This window comes from Podarcis gaigeae, assembly GCF_964106915.1.
Source record: "Podarcis gaigeae genome assembly, chromosome: 3".
Lineage (NCBI taxonomy): Eukaryota > Metazoa > Chordata > Lepidosauria > Squamata > Lacertidae > Podarcis > Podarcis gaigeae.
Window position 1 is genome coordinate 102,568,006 of NC_139680.1, and position 23,398 is coordinate 102,591,403.

General features: G+C 45.9%; 1 protein-coding gene across 6 annotated transcripts in view; it reads left to right on the forward strand.

Moving 5' to 3' along the window:
• Window positions 1-21,134, forward strand: part of EPAS1 (endothelial PAS domain protein 1) — a 131,509-nt gene extending 110,375 nt beyond the window's left edge. For 2 of the 6 annotated variants that reach the window (XR_014562737.1, XR_014562738.1), the window contains 10 exons: window positions 209-356; window positions 1,728-1,936; window positions 3,256-3,443; window positions 5,811-5,921; window positions 7,264-7,754; window positions 10,399-10,522; window positions 11,144-11,267; window positions 14,951-15,142; window positions 16,511-19,658; window positions 19,798-21,134. Coding sequence is in view for 2 of the 6 variants with exons in the window: in XM_083733240.1 (XP_083589366.1) it covers window positions 209-356; window positions 1,728-1,936; window positions 3,256-3,443; window positions 5,811-5,921; window positions 7,264-7,754; window positions 10,399-10,522; window positions 11,144-11,267; window positions 14,951-15,142; window positions 16,511-16,662 (1,739 nt within the window). In the remaining 4 variants the exon portion in view is untranslated. Of the gene's footprint in view, window positions 1-208; window positions 357-1,727; window positions 1,937-3,255; window positions 3,444-5,810; window positions 5,922-7,263; window positions 7,755-10,398; window positions 10,667-10,845; window positions 11,268-14,950; window positions 15,143-16,510 lie in introns of all 6 variants that reach the window. The other 4 variants (XM_083733240.1, XM_083733239.1, XR_014562740.1 and 1 more) reach the window with 3 other exon arrangements.
• Window positions 21,135-23,398: the final 2,264 nt, after the last annotated feature.

Below are 23,398 nucleotides of genomic sequence, written 5' to 3' on the forward strand. Positions count from 1 at the left end.
TTTCTTGGGCTGCTGCAGCAAGAGCAAACCACGAGATACTCTCTAAGACCAACAGATCTATTGCAGCATGTATTTTTGTAGTTTTAACTGAGAGGGCTGGGAGTTTTTTTCTGTGAAAGGGGCTATTTATAAAGTCATGTTAATGCACCTGGCAATATTTTGACTTGGTCATTCCTATTTGTTTCCTCCCTTCTCCCCCCCCCCAAAGTGTGCGCAAAAGGTCAAGTGGTCACTGGGCAGTACCGCATGCTGGCCAAGCATGGTGGGTACGTGTGGCTAGAGACCCAAGGAACGGTCATCTACAATACACGCAACCTGCAACCTCAGTGCATCATCTGTGTCAACTACGTTCTCAGGTAAGTCCGCCGGAATCCTAAAGTAGAGTTGAGGAACCACAGGCCCTCCAGATGTGCTGGTTACAACTCCCCTCATTCCCAGCCCTTGGTCATGTTGGCCAGGGCTCATGGGAGTCGGCATCCAGCGACACCTGGAAGGTCCCCATCCTTGTTCTAAGAGTATTATTATTATTAGGGATGTGGTTGGCGCTTTGGTCTAAACCACTGAGCCTCTTGGGCTTGCCCAAGATTGGCGGTTCGAATCCCCACAAAGGGTGAGCTCCCACCGCTCTGCCCCAGCACCTGCCAATCTAGCAGTTCGAAAGCACACCAGTGCAAGTAGATAAATAGGTACCGCTCCAGTGGGAAGGTAAATGGCATTTCCGTGCGCTCTGGTTTCTGTCACGGTGTCCTGTTGCACCAGATGCAATTTAGTCATGCTGGCCACATGATCCGGAAAGCTGTCTGTGGACAAACGCCGGCTCCCTCAGCCTGAAAGCGAGAGGAGCGCTGCACCCCATAGTCTGCACCACCTTTGACTGGACTTAACTGTCCACGGGTCCTTTACCTTTTTACCATAGGAGTTGGCATCCAGCAACACCTGGAAGGTCCCCATCCTTGTTCTAATATCATTAGTATTAGTATTAGTATTATAATATTTGTATACTGCCCTTTATTTGTAGATCTCAGGGCAGTTCACAACATAAAATTACAATATTAAAAACACAAAACACATAGTGAAAATAAGAATAAAAACAAACCACTAACCCCCTGCTATATCAACCAAAGGGCTGATTGAAGAGGAATGCTTTTGCCTGGCGCCTAAAGGTGTATAATGAAGGTGGCAGGCGAGCCTTCCTAGGGAGAGCATTCTACAAACAGGGACCCACTGCAGATAAAGCCCTGTCTTGTGTTGCCACCCTCCAGACCTCTCATGGAGGAGACAGACGAAGAAGGTTCTCAGAAGATGATAGCAGGGTCCAGCTTGGTTCATATGGAGAGAGGTATTGCAGCCCTGAGCTGTTTAACATAGGTCAGACCTCACACAGGATGTTCAACTGCTAGTTCCTGATCTCAGACCCAACTCTGCTTGCCCAAGAAAAAGGAGGCCCCTCTCAACTCATAATGTGCATTATGATCCTCTTGGTAGCATCCCTGTGGGAATTTGGTTGTTCCTTTCGCCCCTAAAACTGTCCATTTGCACTGATAGGTAGGCACACAGCCAACTACGTGGCAGTCAGAGCAAAGTGTGTTGCCAGAGGTTAAGCATCTAAATCCAGGTGCCTGCTTGGTAAAATTGAATTTTTGCTTTAATTAATTGAACTCTTTGCTTGTGGACATTCTTCATCGGAGTACAAACTATTCTAAACCGTCTGATTTTGTTCTTGTTAGTGAAATAGAGAACAATGATATCGTGTTCTCCATGGATCAGACAGAATCGCTCTTTAAGCCGCACATGATGGCAATGAATCCTATGTTTGATAACGGAGTCCCCGTGGCAGAAAAGAGTGGTTTCTTGTTCACCAAGCTGAAAGAAGAACCTGAAGAACTTGCACAGCTGGCACCAACACCTGGCGATGCTATTATTTCTCTTGACTTTGGTTAGTAATGTTCTGGGGAGGTAAACCACCTTTTTTCAGTTTTGCACAATAATTAACCAATAGGTTATTGGTAGATTGATACATCTCTCATAAATTGTTACAGTAAGCAAATATTTTAGATGCTCAGGTCAGCTCTATATGGTACTTATTTAACTAATACAAAGAGGCACACTTGGCTGTAGTTTTGTAGCCTAAGAAAATGGATTTAGATTATGGTCAATATTAGCATTCCCCAATTTGGTACCCTGCAAATGTTGTTGGACTCCAACAAACAAGCTATTGAGAGCCTTGGACTTTGTGTTTTCATTTTATATCAAACTGCAGTTCCATGTTACAAACGAGCGTGAGGAACTGTGGTTTGTTCTAACCGGAGTTAATGAAAATAAATTAAAATCAAACCATGAGGAATCGGGCCTTGGCATCTTTGCCATTCGGTTTCTTCAAAGGCAAACCTACAAATAACCAAGCAGACTCCAGATTGGAGGCTATGTTATGAGCCAAAGCAATTTGTGGATATGACTGCATGAATATACTATTGCATGGGCACAGGTGTCTCTAGTTAACTACATGTGATCTTTCAAATTTAATGCCTTAAGCACCCGTTTCCTTTTCTGCCATGCACAAAGAATCACCTCTGCAGCAAGCAGACCCTTTGAATTTCCGAAGAGCTGAAATTCACAAGCCTGTGATGTGTGTAATTCATTTAGATCAGGCATGTCCAACAGGTAGATTGTGACCTACTGGTAGATCGCGGGGTGTTCCTGGTAGATCCTGGTCAATCTCTAGCCCCTCAGCAATTTTCTCTCCCCCCCCCAACACACACACACACAAAAACCTTTGCCTTCCTAGATAAAAGCTCAACAATTTTAGCTTCCCAAAAAAGCTCTTTGGTCTATCCAACAACAATGGGTAGATCACTGTCAGTTTTTTAATACTGTGAGTAGATTGCAGTCTATTGGGAGTTGGACGTCCCTGATTTAGATAAAACACTGTGTGGATATAGGAAATATCCCACATCAGCAGGTATGGGGAGGGAAGTAATGTGAGCAGCCACCGTCAATGAAGAATTATAGACACTAGTATGAGAAAGTCCTTTGTTTGTATAGTGTTGACCTCAGAGAAGCATGAATGACGATCAGATCAGGCTTAACACCTATTTATACTAAACCAAGACTTAGCTGTACTGTCCTTCGTGATGTGAGGAGGACCATCACGTCTGATGATTTCAGGCTTGTGCAGCTTGTTCTTTTCCCTAAAACGAAGTCTTGGGGACTGTAGGCTGCGCAGATGAGTTGACCTTGCATATCTTTAAATTTCAGGGACGCAAAAGTTTGAGGAAATCTCTTCCTACAACAAAGCTGTGATGACCCCAAACAAGCAGTGGCCTCCGGAAGCGAAGGCTCCAGCTCCACAAGCTGAGAAGCTGAGTGTGCCGTCCTTTACACTGCCCCAGGTTGCACCTGGCAGCAGCACTCCCAGCCCCAGCAGCAACAGCAGCTGTTCCACTGTAAGGAAGCCCTTTGCACTGAGCGCTGACCTTGTTGTTTTCACGCGCAGGGCTGCGGCCAGAATGCATGTTGTGCCTCAGGGGCATGTGTGGTTCTTTCATGGGCTACAATACCAGTTTTGTTGTTTCTTTGTTTTTAAAAAAGGGGAGATTATTTCCAGAAGAGTAGCTGCATTATTCTCCTGTAGCCAAAACCAACAGCAAATGATGATGACAGTAGAGATTTACTTGGCAAGATCCGACATCCTGTTTCACAATGGCCAACCAGATGCCCGTGGCAAACCCAAAAGCATGATCCTGTGCTGGGCCCAGGGGTAACCCAAATAACGCGGTCCCGAACCCAAGGAGTCAATCTGGCAGGGCCAAGGCAGAAAACCAGGCAAGGTCAGGCACAGGATCTCAGGCAGGTTCTGGCAAATAGCAGTGTTGCTCCTGCAACCTGGAGCGGGTTCCAACAGCCTTTTATCTCTGTTGGAGTAATGGCCAGTCCTCATCCCCAGTGACTCACCTCCCTGTCTCGCCCGAAGGCAAGCACTCCTCCTGCAAGTACTCAGGTCTCTCCTTCTCTCAGACCTCAGTCTCTGCAGCTCGGGAGATGTCAGTGGGTTACTAGACCCAGAGGCCGCCTCAGCCTCTCCTGACCCAACTGGTTGTGGAGCAGCTGTAAGTGATGGCCCAGCTGAAGACAACGAGGTAATCCCCGCATCTGGAGTCAGGGCAGGCTCAGGCCCCTGACTCAGCCCAGCTGGTGCTTGTTGCCGGGGAACCTGTGCAGACTGGGACTCTTCAGAATCAGGCCCCGGACTAGGTTCAGATGCCATCTGAGGCAAAGGATCTGGTGTGGACTGAGACTCCTCTGGTTCCGAGTCCGAGCCCGAGTCCCAGGCCATCACAGCTCTGAGTGCAAGAGCATTCTCCCCTCCTGTGGCTTCCAGCAACTGGTATTCGGAAACATACTGCCTCTTAACCATGGAGACAGAGCATAACCATCCTGGCTAGTAGTCAATGATCTCCTTCTCCATATAGTTCTCCAATTCACTTTGAAAGCCATTGAAGTCGGTGGCCATTGCATTGGTGAGGAGAGGGCTCTTGTGCTCAGGTCTTGCTTGTGGGTTTCCCACGGGCATCTGGTGGGCCACTGAGAACAGGAGGCTGGACTAGACAGGCCATTGGACTCTTCGTAGGTTCTTAACATCTCCATCAGGAAAGTGATGCTGTGCATTGAGTACCACCAAGGAGAAGGCCCAGAAGGGGAGAGAGGTGCACACAGCTTCAAACTCCCTTCAGGTGCCTTGGATCAAAGGGCTTTGTATGTGTATGCGTGAGGGCTTTGCCCATATTTCCACAGAACACACTGAAATCCCTTTCCAAATGAATATAGGGGAACCCATGCACCCCTAGTGCAAGCAGGTAGGTGCTGCGTTTTTGACAAGCAGGCCTAGTAAAAAATACCTACTTCCCCACCTGGCTACATATACTCATGGCGGTCGTTTGGGTGGCGAGTTCCCGCCTCCCCCCGGTGGAAATAAAGACACATGACACAAATATTTAGATTAATGGGCAAAAAATGGCCAAAATTTTATTGGTTACAGGAATGAGCGGTATTGGCTTAGGCATTGGTCCTAACCGACTATCCGGCTTCAGCCCGATTGCTTGAAGACTGGGAAGGGTTAACCACCAGTAGGGGGAGTCCTGCTGATGCACATCAACTAGGAACCTAGGAACTCCCCCGGGGTCACTGCTCGGGGGCGTGCCTTAGGCCCTCGCCGTCATAGGCTTCGGACAGGGCCACGCCCCCCGGAATCCTTTACTGGACTACCCTTCAATATACGAGTGATGGCGCTTCCTCCCCCCTCATCTACATGACAATACCCCTACCGATGCCTAACTGCCAATGCTGAGGAAGTTGTGACAATTTGCTACGAGATAGGCAAAAAACCAAGTGGCTGATGCCAATTTGCCAAGTGGAAAAAAATCCTACCAGGCCCCTTAACGGCAACCAACCGAGGTCCATAGCAAGGTCAAAAGGAAAACCTAAAGGGTGGGAGGGTGGGAAACCCGATGAGCTGAGGTGGCAAAAGAGGGAGATCCCTGGCCGCGCCAGTGTGATATCGCGCAAGCCACGCCCCCCCCCAGGCCAGCCCCTGGATGACGCGGCCAGGGATCCCCTTAATTGCCCTGAGAACCAGCCCCCGCGCATGTGGAGAGGGCGTGAAGCACCTCCTCTCGAGTTCAGAAGTGGTTTTGTGGCCAATGAGAAATCAAAGATTTGCTTTTGGTAAAGCGTCCCTGGATGAAATTCTTATGACGAGGCAGGTGGTTATTTGCAGACCTCTGATAATCTGCTCTGTCTTTCTCACTCTGTAGCCAAGCAGCCCCGGAGACTATTACACTTCCTTAGACGAAGACCTGAAGATCGAGATGATTGAGAAACTTTTTGCCTTGGACACGGATGCCAAGAATCAGTGCAACTCACAGGTAAGAGAAGCCAGCAGGAAAATGTAACATCGTCATCAGTGTGTAGCACACACATCTCTTTGGCAGCTAATGCTTACTCCTTTGGGCCACCAGCGCTGCAAGAGAATAGAGTGCAGGGGCTGTGTATTGATAGATAAAGCAAGATGGGAAGGAAACCAGCACCATTTTGAACAGGGGGGGGGGAGCTCAGAATCCTCAATTAGCTTTTATTTTTTGTTATATCACATTTGGGCAGGCATAGGCAAACTCCGGCCCTCCAGATGTTTGGGACTACAATTCCCATCATCCCTAGCTAAAAGGACCGGTGGTCAGGGATGATGGGAATTGTAGTCCCAAACATCTGGAGGGCCGGAGTTTGCCTATGCCTGCCATTTGAGGAAAGACTGTAGCTCAGAAGCAGAGCAGCCTCAATCCCCACCATCTCCAGGCAGGAATAGATGAGACTCCTGCCTGAAATCCTGGATAACTGCTTCCTATCAGTTTGTAGACATTACTGAGCTAGAAAACCAATGGTCTGACTCTGTGTAATATGGCAGCTTCCCACTTTCCTGCTCATCAGCGGGAGTAGCCTTCTCCAGCCTGGTTCCTTCCTGATTCTTTGGACTACAACTCCCAGCATGCCTGAGGCTGATGGGAGTTGGATTCAGCCAACATCTGGAAAGCGTCAAGTTGAGGAATAATAATAATAACAATTTATTATTTATACCCCACCCATCTGGCTGCGTTTCCCCAGCTACTCTGGGTGGCTTCCAACAAAACACTAAAATACAATAACCTATTAAACATTAAAAGCTTCCCTAAACAGGGATGCCTTTAGATGTCTTCTAAAAGTTTGGTAGTTATTTTTCTCTTTGACATCTGGTGGGAGGGCGTTCCACAGGGTGGGTGCCACTACCGAGAAGGCCCTCTGCCTAGTTCCCCATAACTTGGCTTCTCGCAGTGAGGGAACCGCCAGAAGGCCCTCGGAGCTGACCTCAGTGTCCGGGCTGAACGATGGGGGTGGAGACGCTCCTTCTAAACGGACCGAGGCCGTTTAGGGCTTTAAAGGTCAGCACCAACACTTTGAATTGTGCTCGGAAACGTACTGGGAGCCAGTGTAGGTCTTTCAAGACCGGTGTTATATGGTCTTGGCGGCCGCTCCCAGTCACCAGTCTAGCTGCTGCATTCTGGATTAGTTGTTGTTTCTGGGTCACCTTCAAAGGTAGCCCCACATAGAGGAAGGCAGCACAACAGTGTTAGAGATTGCTCTAGGAAAGAGGAGGAGAAACGTTTCTTCCAGGGTCATTTTTCTTTCGTATTGTTGCAATCACGGTGTCTTCCCTGGTCCCTTCTCTCTGTGCAGACTGATTTCAACGAACTGGACCTTGAAACTTTGGCTCCTTACATTCCGATGGACGGAGAAGATTTCCAACTCAGCCCGATCTGTCAAGAGGAGCGGCCCCTCTCTGAAAGCGCCCAGCTCACTCAGCAGAGCTTGAGCAACATGAGCAACCTCTTCCAGCCCCTTGTTCCTCCCTCGCAGGACCAGTTCTTCCCGGAGAAATACTGCCAGCCGATGTCTAACAAAAACGTCAACACGGGCCAGGGGACTCTGCCACCCCCCTTCTTGAGCGGCGGAAGCCAGCCGTCCTCTTTGCTGCCCTACTATGCCCAAGCCAGCACTCCTCTGTCTTCAATGGGTGGGAGACCCAACACACAGTGGCCCCCTGACCCACCCTTACAATACGCCCCTACGAAACAGAGAGCGGCGGTCAATAAGTGTTCGGGATCCATAGCTAGCTCTCCATCGGGGCCACCGCTGCACCTGCCTGATATGAACTTATATAAGAAAAGGTAACTCGGAGGAGAGTGTGTGGTAGCTGCTTTGAACTGATTCACTCGTTATGTTGAGAAGGTGGAGAACTGGGCCCTTTGTTGCCAGAAACCAGCTCCCCATAGAAAGAGAGTGTGTGAATTACCGTATTTTTCGCTCTATAGGATGCACCCGACCATAGGACACACCTTGTTTTAGAGGGGGAGAACAAGAAAAAAAATTCTCCCCTTCTCTGCTCAGCGCCCCTTCAGCGAAGCGGCAGAAGAAACGGAGCCGCTTCCATTTCTCCTCCCGCTTCGCTGAAGGGGCGCTGCGCAGCTCTCCCTCTCTGCTGAAGCCAGGAGAGTCTTGCTCTCCCAGCTTCAGCAAAAGGAACCCGAAGCCTCTGGAGCGCAGCAGGTGCTCCTGCTGCGCTCCGGAGGCTTCAGGCGGCTATCCCTGAAGCCTGGAGAGCAAAAGGAGTTGGTGCGCACCAACGCCTCCCACTCTCCTGGCTTCAGCGAAAACAACGCGAAGCCTCCGGAGCGCGGAGGGAGCGCTCCCTCTGCGCTTCGGAAGCTTCATGTTGCTATCGATGAAGCCAAGGAGCCAGCATTCGCTCCATAGGACGCACACACATTTCCCTTTAATTTTTGGAGGGGAAAAAGTGCGTCCTATAGAGCGAAAAATACGGTAAATCAGAACCTTAAAACTTGGAGGGGGGTGGAACAGTCTTGGGAAACCTCCCCCCACCAGCCAGTAGCCAAAAACAAGCCACTAGGACATCTGTCCAGCCATTTCTGAAAGCCCTGACCAACCTTCGCTTGGTTCCATTTGGACTTGGACCTTTTGAAAGTGCGTCCCTAATGGGTTTCCCTAAACAGAGCCCTAAATCGTTAATGATTTTTAATAGACGAGCACGTTCAGAATAAGGTGAAACAGTGACTAGGCTTTCCGTTTTCGGCCCAGAGGCCGAAAGTGGTGGAAACGAAAAGGAGGAACACTAACAGCAATATACTTTTAAGCAGAAACGTTAAGGGGAAGGAAGAAGAAAAAACGAAAAAAAGCGTTGCCAGCAGATCTGCTTTTCAAAGGGTCGGGAAGAGGTCAGCGTGTCTTCTTGGAGAGATTCTCATAATTTAAAAACCATGTGATTATAGTATGGCTGATATAAATAAATAAATAAATAAATAAATAAATAAATAATAATAATAATAAACCGTAGGCATGGGCTAAGATAGGTGGGGAACTGGTGGTTCCCCAAATGCTGCAGCCCTGTTTAGGGAAGCTTTTAATGTTTAATAGGTTATTGTATTTTAGTGTTTTGTTGGAAGCCACCCAGAGTGGCTGGGGAAACCCAGCCAGATGGGCGGGTATAAATAATAAATTATTATTATTATTATTATTATTATTCAACTTGACACTTTCCAGATGTTGACTGAATCCAACTCCCATCAGCCTCAGCCAGCATGGTCAGTTTAGCTGCTGATGTAATTCAGTACGGCTGCAGCAACATTTGATAGGACAGAATCACGTGGGTGGGGCCAGTCACATAAAGCCCTCCTGCCCAATAGCTGTTCATCCAGGAAGGGAGGGAGATGATCCTATTGGAGGGCTCCACACTCCGGATTCATTACATTTGCTTCCCAGCTTTCCATCGTGGAAGAGCCAGTGTGGCGCAATGGTTAGAGTGTCAGACTAGGACCAGGGAGAGAAGGGTTCAAATCTCATCCTCCCCATTTCTTAGCCTAGCCTACCTCTCAGGGTTGTTATGAAGATTAAATGGGGAGGAGAAGAACCGTGTACACCAGCTTAGGATCAAGATAAATGTGATATATAAATGTCATAAATAAACTTGGGGTGGGAGGTCTACACAGTTCCCAGGTGGCCTCTCATCCAGTCGCTGACTGGGCCAGACGTGTTTAGCTTCAGCAAAACGGCCTTGTCTCTTCAAACCATACCCAGCCCATTGACCTCATCTACGACATTCCAGCCTTCCAAATGTTGTCATCGTGGTGTGGGATGATGCCATTCTCACACTGCCACGTGCCACCTTAGCCTGACGTGACAGGCCATAAGGAAAAACAGACTGCTTCTGTTGACCTCGTGCCTCTGCAAGGCATTGTGAATTGTCTACTACAGCACAAAGGGCGAGCAGTGCTTTGGCAACAGATACTGTCTGCAGAAAACAGCTGTGATACACAAAAACGATTAAATAAGTCTCCACGGTCAACCCACATCCTTCACTCACGCCTAAAGCATTCTTCCTGTTGGAGAGTGCAGGTTGCTATTGAAGCAGAAAGAATATAGCAGCTTGAATAAACTATGCGGGTTGGTATTGGACTCGTCGGTTGTGTATGCTACAGCTGTTCTCTACAGTCACTGAGTTGTCTCCCAGGAACAGGCATTTGTGGTCCTCCAGAGGTTGCTGGGTGGCTACAAGGTTAGCAGGGACAGTGGCCAGTGATGTTGGCAGTCCACCAGCAGCTGGAGAACCACTATCCACATGCTTGCTCAAGGAGGACATCCCAAATCTTTCCCCAAGAATCCAACAGCAACCTAAGTTAGGAACAAGAGGCCTTTGCAGGTCGCTAGTCTCACTGTTCTGGTTTGAAGCTTGGCTTGAGGAAAGATCCTTCTCCAGTGTTTTGTTTTTCAAATGCAACAATGGCTTTGTCTTGATAGGTCGCTGGAGTGCCTTGGGCAGCGGGGCATGGATATAAACCCTGCACGGATTGCTCTTGCCAACAGTTTGAAGCTGAAGAGGCAGCTGGACTATGAAGAGCAAGCCTTTCAACACCTGAATGGGGTAATCTGTCCTTCACAAAGACTGCCTTTTTTGAGAAAGGGCCATAGCTCAGTGGTAGAGCATTTGCTTAGCATGTGGAAGGTCCTGGGTCCCCAGCATTTCCAGTAATCCGGATTGCTCCCTGGAGATACTTAATCAGTGTGAGCTAAAACAAAAAAAATTCCTTCCAGTAGCACCTTAAAGACCAACTAAGTCAGTTCTTGGTATGAGCTTTCGTGTGCATGCACACTTCTTCAGATACACAGAAGTCTTTAAGGTGCTACTGGAAGGAATTTTTTTTGTTTTGACTATGGCAGACCAACACGGCTACCTATCTGTAACAGTGTGAGCTAGTTGCTTGTCACCCAAAGGGTCTCCAAACGACTTACATTTGTGTGTATGTGCATGTGTGTTTCATATAACACATTAGTATTCCACACAACATACTGGAAAAAAATAAACAACAACAAAAATAGCTCCCAAATGATGATATAAAACACTGGCAGTATGCTAACAACTTGGTGTAAGACAATTTCCTAAGTTCCCTTCTATGGCCTTAAAACAAAAATGAGTTAATTTTTTTAAACAATATTCTTTTCTTGTCAGGCTTATACCGTCTCTTTCCCCTCCCCCCATCTATAGATACAAGGAGAAACATCTGGCATTAACCCAACACACTTAATGTGGAAAAGGATGAAAATCCTCAGAGGTGAAAATTGTGCATTACTTACAGAGAAGAAGTCGCTCAGCACAAGTGTCCTTAATGGTAAGACCCGTTTTTAAAGAAATGAAAGGTAATTCAATATAACCAAATGGAGTCACATGGGCATAGGCGCTGACTCCATGAGGCCTGAGGGGGCCCGAGCCCCCTCAAAAATTCGTTTGGGGGGGCTCTGCCCCCCCAATAATTTAAGAAAATTATTACCGTAAATTTCGCTCTATAACACGCAGATTTTTTCTCCTAAAAAGTAAGGGGAAATGTCTGTGCGTGTTATTGAGCGAATGTGTGGTCCCTGGAGCCGGAGCGCAGGGGCAAAAATCAGGCAAAAATAAGATTGGGCGGTCGGGCGGAGGGAAGGCAGAAGCTGCTGCTTTCCTGCATTCTGCCTCAGGGTCTTACTGCCCACTTGCTTCTGTTGCTGCATTTGCTCAAACCCAACAAAGAGCAGGGAATCCCCTGCCCTCCTGGCAAGCAGAGGGTTAAGGAAAGGATCGAGTCCTTCCTTCTCATTATTTCCAAGTCACACTGCGTGCAGGCTCCAGCCCACCACCTCCTCCTCTCCGTGCTCTAGGGACTCGCAGGCAGCCGAAAAACATGCAGGTGGGAGAGAGAGAGAGAGGGCTGGCTTGGGGGGGGGGGACTTTTGCCTTCCTTTCCTCCCCCCCACCCCGTTAAACTCCTCCCCTGCATTCTTAGCCAGCTGCTTCTCCGCACACCCCTCTTGTGCTTCTTGTCCCTTCTGTGTTTTTCCTTCCCTCCCCATTTAAAACGTGGTGACAAAGCACGGATCCACATGGATCCTCAGGATTTTTGCATTGGGTCACCCCAAATTCACCATCAGATCACATTACATGTCCATGGCTACAGTCTGTACCAAAAAAATCACGCACCCACTGTTGCCTGGGGCTGCAATGGTGCAAAAACGTGGTTACAAAGCATGGATCCACAGGATCTTTGCACTGGGTCACCCCAAATTCACCATCAGATCACATAGCATGTCCATGGCTACATCTTGCACCAAAAAAATCACGCACCCACTGTTGCCTAGGGTCACAGTGGTGCAAAAACGTGGTTACAAAGCATGGATCCACATGGATCCTCAGGATTTTTGCATTGGGCTACTCCAAACTCACTGTCAGATATTAAAAATCTTTATAAAATAGAGAATTAAATACATACAGAATGTTAATTTTTCAGTTTCGAAATATTAGTACTAGTTTAGTACTGTATTTCTATATTACTATAGTACTGTATTAGTTATTTTCAAATACTTAAATATTTTTAGGGTGTAAGACCCAATTAAAGCCCGTTATTTACATACAGTATTACAGTATTTACATACAGTATTAGGCATACTGTATTAACTTTATTAACTGTATTAAAGCATTAACTTTGAGATATTATTTTTATTTAATGAACCCTCAGCCTTATTCAAAGTAAGCTTAAATTAGCTATTTCACTTATTAATCAAAGTGCTATTACTGTGCGACAGCAATATTTTATGTTTTATTCTTTTAATGATAGTTTAGGATTTATTTAAATATCATTTCAGTCTTTTCAGAGCTATATATTCACTGCTCTGTAATAGTCTATAAGCATAATTGTTACTGTAAATTAAATTAGCTTTTTACGAAAATACCGTGCGTGTTTATGTTTTGTTTCTTTTTTCAAAGCCAAAAAGTGTTTCAGGCTTGTCGAGTTTCCCGGAGTGTGGAGTTATAGAGAGTCGAGTTTTCGGGGTTCTAATGTTGATCATATGACTCTAAAATACTTTTAAAAAAACTTTAAAACTCACTAATTTTCATCTAAAATTTAGAAAACTTCCCGGGGCAGGACCCCGGTATGGGCCCCCCCAATATTTTTTATAAGTCGGCGTCCCTGCACATGGGGTCCACTATGTCACTGTTGGGCAGCTGGTGACAGAATACAAATCTTGTCCTGCAGATGAAGTCCCTGCCTTTATATTTCATTTTTTGCCACATCTTATGCTCACTGTCTGTGTTCTGCACTAACTTCAAGCTCCTTAAGAAGAGTATTGTGGGACCAGATGGGCAAATCTTTGCCAGCGTTCTGTTTTCCCAGGGTGGCCAGACAGCGTGGAATTTGATTTAAATCAAATTGATTTAAGTCACTAGTTAGTAAGACTTGATTTAAATCACTTTTTTACACAAAGACTCATTCTTGCTGGTATAAACTTACTATTTACAACCAGAGGAAGGTTTCATTTTTCGAATAATAAATTTTCAGAGTAGTTTTTACAGTATTATTACTGATTTGGTTATACTAGAGATAATTATGAAATAATTGTGAGGTTTAATAAGTTAACTGTTTATATTTGGACAACTTTTCTGCTGTTCTTTATTGGAAGGAGAAAAACAATCATTTTCTTAAAAAGAATTTAAACAATCTGTTTAACTAAAACAATAGCATTATAGCATATGTACTCATGTTTGTTAACTGATGTGGTTAAACGGTTGTTTTTTTTAAAAAAAATCTTAGACACATGAAAAAATTAAAACAAATCCTTATTTCCTGATGAATAACCTTTGGACTATAATGTAACTTAAATAGAAAACTTATCTTTAGAAAGATTCCCCCCCCCCAAAAAAAAATTATTTTAAAAATCCAGTTTAAATTAAAAAAAACTGATTTAAATAAAAAAAATCCAATTTAACTAGAGTTAGCAGGTGCCTTTTGTTTTAACTTGAAAATGGCTGCTGAAAGCTCTTATATTCCGCCAGGCTATGCAGTCATTTAAGAACACATCTGTCCACAATGGTTAATTGATGTATGGGGTTTTTGTTTTCTTTTTTAATTACCGTATTTATCGCTCCATAAGGCGCACCTGACCATAAGGCGCACCTAGTTTTTAGAGGGGGAAATCAAGAAAAAAATATCCCCCCCCAGCCCCAAAGAGCAAAGCCAGTGGGATCCAGCTCACTGTCCTGGCTGCTTCTTTAGCCACGCACAGCCTCTCCCAGGCAAGGGGAAGCTTCATCCCCTGCCCGGGAGAGGCTGCACGTGACTAAGGCTCCCCCAAGAGCTGCGCTCCCTTTAAAGAGCATGCGGCTTTTCCCTGCTTTTGCGGGAGGTGGGGGAATTCCCCCACCTCCTGCAAAAGCACACAGGAGCCGCGCACCCTTTAAGGAGCACGCAGCTCCTGCGGGCTTTTCTACGAGGAGGGAGAAGGGACTGACTGGCCGCGTCAGTCCCTTCTCCCTCCTGGGGAAAAGCCCGCAAGAGCCGTCCGGAGCTTGTGTATGGCTCTTGGGGGCTTTTCCTGCCTGCTTGCCCCCTGCATTTGCCCCATAAGACACACACACATTTCCCCTTACTTTTTAGGAGGGAAAAAGTGTGTCTTATGGAGCGAAAAATACGGTATTTTATGTTTTCACTGTATGGTCGTATGTGGTTTTTTTTTGTAAGCCACTCTGAAATCTTCTATGGAATAGCACTGTAAGAACATTTTAATAAATAAATCATCGTCATTATTTTTATAATTACATGCCCTAAGGTACCGTTTGGATTACAACAATCACAACACTAATATTAACATGCAATATTCCACAATATTGAAACAGTCTAAGCAAGCAGATGCTCATGCCAGTGTCCGCCTGCTCTCTTAACTCTTGGACAAACGTGGGGGGGGGGGGAATCTTGTGTCCAGAATTGTGTTTCTAAAAGTGGACATCCTTTTTGAAGCCCCGCTTTTTGCTTTTGATTTGCAGATGAGTTCCTTTGCAACCCGCAAAGAGGACCAGGCCAACCCCCTATGAATATGGGGCAGCAGCAGCTGCAGCCACGGCATCCACCAGCCTCTTTGAGAACCTCTGCCAACATCCCCAAAGCTGCCTTCTCCCCACACTTTTACTGCCCCCCTTATCAGGACTTCGGTGTGCCACAAGGTCATAGGATGTCAGGTGAGTTCTGTGGCAAGCCATAACACAAACTTGGAGGGACTGTTTTCCAACGGCCGGCAGGGGGTGGGTAGGAGAGACCAGTGGTTGCAGGCAGGAGCTCATCTAAGACTTGGTTCATGACACTTGCCTGGCCCTGATCTTGATCAGACCCTGGCTCACCCCCCAATAAAGGGTAAAGGTAAAGGGACCCCTGACCATTAAGTCCAATCGCGGACAACTCTGGGGTTGCGGCGCTCATCTCGCTTTAATGGCCGAGGGAGCTTCTGGGTCATGTGGCCAGCATGACTAAGCTGCTTCTGGCAAACCAGGGCAGTGCATGGAAACGCCGTTTACCTTCCCGCCGGAGTGGTACCTATTTATCTACTTGCACTTCATGCTTTAGAACTGCTAGGCTGGCAGGAGCAGGGACCGAGCAATGGGAGCTCACCCCGTCATGGGCATTCGAACTGCCAACCATCTCATCAGCAAGCCCTAGGCTCTGTAGTTTAACCCACAGGGCCACCTGTGTCCCTCCCACCCCCCAATACCATTTAGTAAATAGATAATTGAAGCCAAGCATGCACACTCCAGACGCATAATTGACATGGTATCTAGGTGGACCCTCAGCTGCAGTGCTCAGAGACTGTGGAACTCTCTTGTGTTTTTCTTTCTCTCGTGGGTGTTTGGTTCCTTCCCTGTTCGCCTTTCATGACCCAGCAAAGACTATTGAAATGCCTTCAATACGAGTGCCCAGCCCCATCCCTGCACTGAATCCTGAAGTTTAGACAAGACTGCTTGGTTCTGTTGCCTTATTTTTGTTTGTCCTGCTCAAGCTGATGTGTTGTTCTTGTTGGACACTTGCAATTTTCTCATCGAAGCGGTGTGCTATTTTTCTCATCAAATAATAATCATAATCATAATAATAATTTATACCCCACCCATCTGGCTGGGTCCCCCCAGCCACTCTGGGCAGCTTCCAACAAAACACTAAAATACAATAACCTATTAAACATTAAAAGCTTCCCTAAATAGGGCTGCCTTTAGATGTCTTCTAAAAGTTTGGTAGTTATTTTTCTCTTTGACATCTGATGGGAGGGCGTTCCACAGGGCGGGTGCCACTACCGAGAAGGCCCTCTGCCTGGTTCCCTGTAACTTGGCTTCTTGCAGTGAGGGAACCACCAGAAGGCCCTCGGTGCTGGATCTCAGTGTCTGGGCAGAACGATGGAGGAGGAGACGCTCCTTCAGGTATACTGGACCGAGGCCGTTTAGGGCTCAAAGGGGATGTATGGTATTTTCTTCTTGTACACTGTCCTTTCCAGGTAGAAATCTTAAGCTTGAACCGAAATAAATAAAAGAAGGCCTCTCAACATCTAAATCTTCTCATTTCAGGAGTGACAAGTCGCCTGCTCGGCTCATCCTTGGAACCTTATTTGTTGCCGGAACTGACCCGATATGACTGTGAGGTTAACGTCCCAGTTCTCGGGAGTTCGACGCTCCTGCAAGGCAGCGATTTGCTCCGAGCTCTCGACCAGGCGACCTGAAGCAGCCTTGCAGCATTCCCTGGCCTATACCGTCCAAAAACAAACAAAAACAAACCAGCTGCAGTTTTTAAATCTATTTTTGCAAGTAGACAATTTCTAATACTGATTACACTTTTACAAGATTTTACTTAACTATTGAACTTGTCCACGTCACCAAATAGTGGCCTTTCTGTGAAGTTACTCATTTTCCTTATTTGCATTTTAAAAAAGTATGCATCTACTGTATTTCCAAACCCCTTCTATTTCGATAAGACGTTCCTTAGAAAATTTATATTATATGATTCCCCACCACTGTGTAATTTATGTGTTCTGAAACTTCCTCATTATTCATGCTAATAAAAGAAGAAGCTGTGGTGTGCTCGCTCGCGCCTCTATGTAATACTTTGGCTCTGTTTATTGCAAAGGTTTATTTTATTTTATTGCCAAAGATAAGTGAAATAAACAAATCTGATGAAATGCACTTGTTGCCCTACCCCTAGTTTTTCCTCTGCATTTTCTAACATGGGGGGAAAAACAATAATCACAGATTATGGCCTTTTAACAATTAAAAAAAAAAGCTAGCGATGGAACGCCCATAATTCTAACACACCCAACGGCAGCTTTCGTGTTGGTTGGTCCTTGCCAAGTTGCAAATTACAGCCTTTTCTCTTACGTTTAGGTCACAAATCTAAAACTTGGGGCTGTGTTTTTGTCCGAGGCGGGACTAACCTGGCCATACAGGGCTAATCCAAGGCAGGTTTAATCCAAGTAGTAGACTGGATAATGAAACAAGAGGGAAATCTGAGCCTTGTGGCTGAGTGCCCTCTGTGGTGTTGCAAAGTGATCTTAGTGTACATCTCTCAGATCATGCAATGTAGCCGCCTGTCTTGCGTTGGCCTTGGATTTGAGGATTGGTGGGGGTTTTTTTTCCTTTTTTGCATATGGAAGAGCCAAATCTATCAGGCAAATAACTGCCAATGGGTTTTGTTTTGTTTTTAGCAACATTAAGGTGCCTTTCCTACCAGACCTTACCCAACTCCCAGGATAAACTCAACATTTCCTTAATTAAACAAGTGGGGTGGCGTGCCTGCTGTCTTAGATTCAGAGCACGGTACTGCAAAAGAATCCCAAGACAGCTAACTGCCATCGCATTTAGGTCAGTGTTGCCCTCCTCAAGAACCAGTCTGGCAAAGTGAGGAATTTGGGAGTGGATGGCAGTTGGGGACAACTGAGAGAAAACAGAGAGGGTGTCGCTGCACAATTTGAAATACGTGGGGCAGGGAAGGAATTCAACCCATCTTGTGTGTATTAATTCTCCATATATATATTTTTTACACAAAGTGTAACTGACTGATCCTTTTTCTCTGGGTTAAATGTTTATCATATATTGGTACTTTGTTATACCTGTTTAGACATTGATGCAGAGCCATGAGTTTTCTTCTTGGGAACCGTTTTACTTAGATCTGGTAGAGTTTTCTTATGCTGTTGCTGATGTTGCAGGATTTGTCCAAAGGCTGTTACTAAAACTGCTAATTCCCAGCTAAGTTGGGGGTTGGCGTTCATCCCCCCCCCCCACCTCCAGCTAGTTAGCCACATTCTTTCTCTGCACTACTGAATTTTTGCTGAAAAAAGTAAACTAAATATATATTTGCTTGCCTACTTGTTACACTGGGGGAAATCAATGTTTTTAGGCTCTGGAGCGGCTGAGTGAGAAGGTGTTTGTTGTCTTTTTAATTTACTTTTTAATTGTTGATAGCCTTTCAAGTGCAAATGATTTTTCTGTAGGTCATCGAAATGGCAATCTGAACTTTTCAGAAATGCTATTAAACAAAAACAAACCAATGTTGGTGCTCAGGAATTTATTTAAAATGGAAGGAGTCTCTGCAAGACCCGTTGCCTTTGCTGGGCAAACAGGCACACTCATATATTCAATCCAGCAATAACAGAAGCTCAAGGAATTGTGGGGTGCAGATTTTAAAAATATTTATTAAAGCGTTCGAGCTTTGGGGAGAAAGGCCAGGTTGGAAGGGCTAAGGGGCAAATTCAGGGCGACAGAAAATAATGGTGATATTAGGCGTTATGCTTTATTTACCCAGATAAATGTATCTGGGGCAAATCAGCATAGATTTATAAGAGCCTGTGGATTCCCTTACAAACAAGGACCATTTATGCCTCCTCCTGAACATAGTTCCAGTTCAGAGAAAGTTACTTATAACTAAAGCCCGCTGAAATCAATAGGACTCAAAATGCAGCTAAACCATCCCACAAGTGCCATTAATTTCCACAGGACTTGAGCACAACTAATATTCTTAGGGTGGGCTACATAAGCACATGTGTTCGGCTGTGTGCCCCACTGTACATTTAAAGCACATGGGTCCCCCCCCCCAAAGAATCCCAGGAACCATCATTTACCCCTCACAAAGCTACCATTCCCAGAACCCTTAAAGTACAGTTCACGTGAATCTTTGGCGGAAGCTATGAGCTTTAAATTTATGGCGAATTCACGGCCTCAGTCATTAAAGGCGCTCTTCAGAGTCTTAGTCCATTGCAACCATAACAGCAATGTTGTTGCTGTTATAACACCTCCTGTTCTAGATTGCAAACCTTGACTTCTACAGAGCTGTGTCGGAGTGCCATATGTTTTGCAATGCATATATGGAGCCCTTGCAAAGCTGCCCTTCCCCATTATTTTTGCTGAAGAGGGAAGGTCTGAACACACATCCCTTGGGGATATCTCCATAGCACTGAAGTGGACATGGAGGTCCCTGGAGGTGCACAGAACCCATAAGGAATTGTAAAGTTTTGACACTGGCTTTGTCCATCCAAGCCCAATTTTAGCTTGCTCCTTTGGAGATGCCGTACCCCACTGAAAGCCCAGTTTTGACGTAATGTTCATGATCCAGTCAAAATGAAGCACTTCACATTCAACGTGATTTCACTGAGAGGGTGTTAACCTTCCTTGTTGAAAATAAATAGAGGGGAAAGTGCTTGACTCTTAAATGAATTGTGCCTGATTTGTTGAGGATCCTCCAAGGCAGGCATCCCCAACCTTTGGCCCTCCAGATGTTTTGGCCTACAACTCCCATCATCCCTAGCTAACAGGATCAGTGGTCAGGGATGATGGGAATTGTAGTCCAAAACATCTGGAGGGCCGAGGGTTGCGGAAGCCTGCTCCAAGGGAAAGTAGCTGTGAAAGCCATTATTTAGGGAAAGATTTGTGAGCAAAGATGCTCAGGAATCTGGACTGCTCAGGGATCCATCCTGCAAAACCTACACATATATATTTCTCGCTTACACTTACATGATGGAGGGAGAAAGGAAAATCCAAACTTCTTTAAAGATTGCATTTGGGATTCCCTTCCGGCCTGATCCTCTCTGCTGGGTTACAGAACAGCTTTCAGGGAATGATCGTGGTTAGTGCCCTTGGAGCTTTTGTAGTCTTCAGTGGCTACAAACCCCGCCCCCTCAAAACAAAGGGATCTGGTGGAACAGCTCCTCTCAAGAAGCTCTCCTTGCATTCTTCCTCTGTGCTCTGTCCCACTGCCACCAGGGAGAGTGGCATCAGTGAGAAAAATCCCACTGGTACAGAGGGAAAGCCTTGCCAAAAAGCCCTACTCACGCATGCAATTTAGCGGTGGGCCTTGGATAAGTCAGCCAAGCCTTGTGCCGACTTAATATTCCACCTGTGCTACATTGCACAAAGCTTGGGAGCAGTTTTCTATCTGAAGTACATTTTTTTTAAGCAAAATAGTATGGCCCACGATATTTAAAGGACTTTAGGTTTTTGTTTTTTTTTTTGTTCTTTAAGGACATGATTCAGCCAGTATTAAGCACCTGTGAATATAGCTGACACATATATCATCAAATCGCACTCATAGGCTGCATCTTCCGGTTGAGTGTAATACAGTCAGTAGCAGATCGGAGTTTGCTTCTGGGAGATGTGTGAATTGGCTCTTTGCTGTGTGTAACTGGCTGGATGGTGGCCTGAAGTGTCTTAAGAAAGAAATAAAAAGGTAGCTAAGCCCTAGAAAGAAGCATAAATGAAGAGCGTCACCACCAGGCTGCCAACCTTGAGCAGTTTGCTTTAAAGTAATCCCATTCACGTTCAGTAGCAGTTCTGGAGTAAGCGGTCTGAAGCCTGTGGCTGCAGCAAAGCAGGTCTTTAAAGTGGTAATGATTTGTGTGCTTGAAGGGTTAATCACGCTTAAATATTGCTATTATATTTTTAATCTCTGTTTGTAGTTTCAGCATTAAGATGTTGTACCCTAACCATTTACTAAAAACACACTGTGCGGGTGGGGAGGGAGGGAGGGGAAGGGGGTAAAAGAAAATCTGTGCTTAAAATATTAACCGTAACTATTGTCGTAATTATTTCATGCTCTCTCTATTGTTGAATTTCTTATTTATAATCTTGTAACTGTATGGGAACTTTTAACTTGATAAGGAAATGTATTTTGACACTGATACCATATTAAAGTATACTGATCCTGAAATGTCTTGTGACTCTTGTTTCTGCCAAAGGGGGGGGGGGCAAAATAAAAGAAAAAATGTCATTTCAATGTATAGTTGTAAAGCAAAAGAATTTATTAAATTATTGATAGAAAATAAATATTTAAATGCATGGAACCAGGGAGATGGCCCATGCCTGATAGCTAATTGCAAATCGTGAAGAATTCTCATCATCACCGTAACTTTGATACAACACCTTTCAAATCTGCGAAGCATATGGCTGGTGGGATCAATCAGTGGGGCTGAGCCAGGAGGGTCATTTGGGTCAGGCCCCCAAGCTTACAGGGGCCACAAGTTTAGGCATCTATTAATTGGGGGAGGGCATTTGGCAAGTTTTGCAACATGTTCTTATCTGCAAGAGACCAAAATGTGCCACACACACTCAGCTTAGAGCTGCATATTAGTGGATTTGTGCAGAATAAAGCTAGAAAAGCATTTGTTAAATGAATAATAATAATAAAAAATCAAATTATGTGTATCTTTTGGATGTCTTGCTTTGTTTTCATGTGTATTTTTCTAAAAGCACTCTCTGGCTGACTTCAGCAGCATCTGGGAAGATGGCGGCCAAGCAGAGGAAAAGGAACCCACATGGCTGCCTCCCCTTGCATCACCTTCTGTTTTGCTGAGACCTTGCAGTGCTGAAGTCCATTAATAATAATAATAACAACAAGAACTAATAATGGCTTTATTATTTATATGCCATCCATCTAACTGGGTTGCCCCTGCCTTTCTGGGTGATGTCCAGCAAAATAGAAAAACACAATGAAACCTCAAACATTTAAAAACTTCCCTGTACAGTGGTACCTCTGGTTACGTATGCTTCAGGTTACAGAGTCCGCTAACCCAGAAATATTACCTCGGGTTAAGAACTTTGCTTCAGGATGAGAACACAAATTGCGCGGTGCCAGCGTGGCGGCAGCGGAAAGCCCCATTAGCTAAAGTGGTACCTCAGGTTAAGAACAGTTTCAGGTTAAGAACGGACCTCCAGAACGAATTAAGTTCTTAACCCAAGGTACCACTGTAAAGGGCTACCTTCAGATGTCTTCCAAAAGTCATATAGTTGACATCTGAAGGGAGGGTGTTCCACAGGGCGGGCGCCACCACCGAGAAGGCCCTCTGCCTGGTTCCCTGTAACCTCACTTCTCGCAGTGAGGGAACCAGCAGAAGGCCCTTGGCGCTAGACCTCAGTGTCCGGATTGAATGATGAGGGTGGAGATGCTCCTTCAGGTATATTGGGCTGAGGCTTTAAAGGTCAGCACTAACACTTTGAATTGTGCTTGGAAACGTACTGGGAGCCAGGGTAGATTATTTGGGACCAGTGTTAGTTATATGGTCCTGGCAGACACACCCAGTCACCAGCCTAGCTGCCGCGTTCTGGATTAGAGCGCATTGCAGTAATCCAAGCGGGAGATAACCAGCGCATATACCACTCTGGCATGACAGTGCGCAGGCAGGTAGGGTCTCAGCCAGCGTACCAGATGGAGCAGGTAGACAGTTGCCCTGGAAACAGAATTAACTTGCGCCTCCATGGACAGCTGTGCGTCCAAAAGGATTGCATTCTCCTGGTTGCACATTCCCCCCCCCTTTCTACACATCGCACACTTCCTTCTGGAAAAAAAGAAAATAATTTCCAAAGCAGGAAAGTAACCATCTTTCTCTCCCGCTTTCCTTCCGCTTCTCCCCACAGCTGCCTTCTGCCTCCCTTCTGTGCTTGTATATGAGTATTGTGACATCAGCCCATGCCAGAAGGAGTTTCTGATTCTCCGTGGGGGCAGGGGGACAAACTGACAGAACACCATTCACCGCTCCTCTGTGCATTGTTTCCCCCCTTCTCTTTCACAAGAGACGCTACTGGCTGTGAGGGACCTTCTGCTGCAAAGCACCATGGGATACACACTTCCGACTGGCACGTGCCCAATTTCGGATGGGGGGGCCCCACGTCAAACTCGTGCGCTCCTTTGACAAAACAAAGTAACATTTGAAGCTGAGGAAGCCCTTCGAACAACAGAATAAAGCCCTTTTGAGAGTATTTTGAAATGTGCCATTTTCCACACAGGACTTGTCAAGAGCGCCAGGTAACTGTGGCACCAGTCCTAGCTGACCTGAACTATTTTGCGACGCACCAGGCCAAACATCGTCTGCCTGCCATGTTTTGCGGCCTGCCAAATATATCACAGTGCCCCAATGTTGGCACCCCAAACCCAGAAGGGTTTTTGAGACCCTCCTGCTGTGCCCTCATGTGCGCCTG